The sequence below is a fragment of the Dendrobates tinctorius genome, unplaced genomic scaffold (assembly GCF_039654945.1).
Source record: "Dendrobates tinctorius isolate UK_male_01 unplaced genomic scaffold, ASM3965494v1 ptg000332l, whole genome shotgun sequence".
NCBI lineage: Eukaryota > Metazoa > Chordata > Amphibia > Anura > Dendrobatidae > Dendrobates > Dendrobates tinctorius.
The window spans coordinates 14,919,797-14,923,299 of record NW_027361998.1 but is presented as its reverse complement, the minus strand read 5'-3'; the positions used below and the strand labels follow the sequence as shown (position 1 = coordinate 14,923,299).

At 49.7% G+C, this 3,503-nt stretch overlaps 1 protein-coding gene across 1 annotated transcript; it reads left to right on the top strand.

Annotated features, from left to right (window-relative positions):
* The first annotated feature begins 1,735 nt into the window (after positions 1–1,735).
* LOC141074334 (killer cell lectin-like receptor subfamily B member 1B allele A) lies at positions 1,736–3,293 on the top strand. Its single transcript, XM_073561960.1, is given in 6 exon segments — positions 1,736–1,772; positions 2,172–2,192; positions 2,277–2,327; positions 2,330–2,448; positions 2,642–2,760; positions 3,113–3,293. Coding segments are annotated over 6 exon segments (450 nt in total). The 3' UTR covers positions 3,216–3,293.
* Positions 3,294–3,503: the final 210 nt, after the last annotated feature.

The following is a 3,503-nucleotide window of genomic DNA, read 5'->3' as shown; positions in this document are numbered from 1 at the left end:
CATATACCCGTCATACATATCCTCCATCCCATAGTCGAGTGCCCATATACCCATCACACATCCTCCATCCCATAGTCCCGTGCCCATATACCCATCATACATATCCTCCATCCCATAGTCCATGCCCATATACCCATCATACATATCCACGATCCCATAGTCCCATGCCCATATACCAGTCATACATATCCTCCATCCCATAGTCGAGTGCCCATATACCCATCACACATCCTCCATCCCATAGTCCATGCCCATATACCCGTCATACATATCCTCCATCCCATGCCCATATACCCATCATACATATCCTCCATCCCATAGTCCAGTGCCCATATACCCATCATACATATCCTCCATCCCATAGTCCCATGCCCATATACCCATCACACATCCTCCATCCCATAGTCCCGTGCCCATATACCCATCACACATCCTCCATCCCATAGTCCCGTGCCCATATACCCATCATACATATCCTCCATCCCATAGTCCCGTGCCCATATACCCATCACACATCCTCCATCCCATAGTCCCGTGCCCATATACCCGTCATACATATCCTCCATCCCATAGTCAACCATTATGACATCAGAATGAGCGGCGGCGGGGCTTGATACGCACAGTTTCCCCATTATGCAAATAGGGGCATTATGACATCAATGAGGGGCGGGGCTTGACACACTTTTTCCCCAGTATGTAGATAGGGGCAAAATTGTTTCGTGAATTGGAACGTGCGGGGTTAAAATTCCGCCTCACGACAGCCTAGGATGCTCTCGGGATCCAGACGTGTGACTGTGCCAAATTTTGTGCCTGTAGCTGCGACGGTGTGGATGCCTATCCCGGACATACACACACACATACACACATACACACATACATACATACATACATACACACTTTGAGCTTTATATATTTTATATATATCTGTCTGCTGTGAATTTGGTTTTCCACGACATGGTGAACAAGCACATATATAGTGAGGCCATGTCGGGGGGCGTCAGCCAGGTCTCGGTGAGGGCCATGAAGGAGAGGTTATGGGAACAGGCATTCCATAGTGCTCCAGAGAGGAAGCAGTGGGGTAGGGGTCAGTGGCACAGATTTTAGGTGTGAGGGATTGCGGTAGTTTCTCTTAGGCTACGGCCACACTATCAGTATTTAGTCAGTTTTCTACATCAGTATTTGTAAGCCAAAACCCAGAGTGGGTCAAACATGCAGAATTGGTGCACTTGTCTCTATTATACCTTGTCCTCTGATTGTTCCTCACCTGGTTTTGGCTTACAAATGCTGAGGAACAAATACTGATAGCGTGGCCATAGCCTTAAGCCCCCGTCATACACAACGATCTCACCAGCGAGATCGCTGTGCGTGACAGCGATGAGCGACCGCCCCCCTGCCGGGTATCGCTGATCGTCATGGAATGGCCAGGAAATGTTTTTGATCGCTGGTGTCCTGCTGGCCAGCACGCATCGCTGCGGGAGACCAGTGAGCTGGCGCTGGTAACTAAGGTACACAGTGGGTAATTAAGCGACGTGCGTCGCTGCGCTGATCACTGGTGAAGCTGCCTGTGTGACAGCTCACCAGCGGTCATGTAGCGACACACCCGCGATCCTGAGAAGATGATACTGTTGTCGGGATCGCTGGTGCGTCGCTGTGTGTGACGGGGCCCTTAGTGTGAGGAGTATAGGGGTGAGGATTAGCGGGATGTATGAGGCGGGGGGGGGTGGGATTGGGGGATATGTCACCAGCAGTGAAGCAGAGAATGGGGAAAGCAGGTGGGTGAAGGAGACTGACTGACTTATGTTACATTTTAGTAGGAGAGGTCTGAGGTTAAGGAGCAGGGCTGCAGATGAGGCGAGGTGGGGGGTAAGAGGGGGAGATAGTTATTTGGTTTGAGGGTGCAGGGGTTTGGGGATAGCAAAGGAGAGGTGAGGATTAGTGGAGCAAATGTGAGCAGGGTAAAAGAAAGGTAAGTAAAATTAGAAGGCAGTGATCATTCTTACCTTCTGACTGATTTCTGGTATATTTCTGATGTAACACTTAAAATGATGTCGCATCTGCTCCATTCAGCTTATACCATTCAAAAATAAGGTTCCCCAGCTTGTTTGCAAGACGTGCTGCCCGTAATTAATGGGCTTTTTGTTATATTTATGGACTTATTGTCTTTATTTTAGAAATATGTGGGATGTTTAATAGTATCTGTGTTGCTCTGTCTGTGACATACGTGGTGTAGAAGCCTAGGAAGATTTGCATTAACCTCTCGCTCTCTCTCCTTCCAGTTTATACAGTGATGACCCGTCCTCCCGCCTGTTCTCCAGTCTGTCCCAATAAGGGACAAGATATGATGAGAAATGCTTCTTTATATCACAAACAAGCAAGGACTGGAAATCCAGCCTGGAATTCTGCAAGTCACATGAAGGAACGCTGCTGCCCCCGGGCAACGAGACGCAGGTAATAAGAACATCCAAAGAAGGGGCTGGGGCTACACTGGGAAATGTTCCCCCAAAATGGCGCCAATCTGCTCTTAAAGATCCCCTGACTGCTGTATTGGGGGAGGAGGATTGGCTCCACTTTATGTTCGCATTTGGGATCTTGGTCCCATTTTCCTGGACCCTCTGTATGACGAGCCTCCTCCATCTTTCAGCAGGAGATCGGGTCGCTCCATAATCTGGTCGGCAATGACTATTGGATCGGTCTGAAAAAAGACACGGATTCTGGGGAGTGGAAGCAGCTGAATGGTTCGGTGTGGCCCTGGCCCGTAAAGTGAGTAACAATATAGTGAGATGTATCTGAGAGAACTGAACCACCATCCCAGCTGTTTCACTACCGGCAGAGCAGCACACCAGATCATTACTGATGTGATAAATCCGAGCATAGAGAGCTCCGGCCCTGGCTATGACGCCGCGCCGGGAGCGCTCCGGCCCTTGCTATGGATCCGAGCCTCGAGCGCCCTGGCTATGGCTCCGGGCCTTGAGCGTCTGGCCCTGGCTATGGCTCCGAGCCGGGAGTGCTCACTCCTCATCCTAAACAGACACGCACTAGTGTTTTGAAGTGTCTGCTGTGGTACATTGTAATGGTATATGTTGTGTTCCTGACCCCATTTTATGTCTCGTAGGCATGATCACCCCACGATCAGCTGCAGCTGTGTTAACTCCGGAGAGTATGTGGCTCTGGGTTGTTCCACTACAAGACGCTGGATCTGTGTTAAGTCCCTTTAGCTGCTCCAGTAACCGGGTGTCGCTGCAGGGTCACCTGGTGTCTTCGGGTGCTACTGCTGCAAGGTGTCCATGTTGTTGCTGCTGTAGAGTCTCCAGGCGTCATTGTTGCAGAGCTTCATACTGTCATCTTTGCTGGGTTGCATTGTGTCTCCAGGTGTCGTTGCTGCCGGGCCACCTCACTTGGGCAGGATCTCCTCACCCGCCACTGAAAATTTAGATTTTTGTTATCAGATTTTGCTATTTTGATTGCTTCCTGTGCTTTTCTTGCATTTTTTTTTTCCTTTTAAA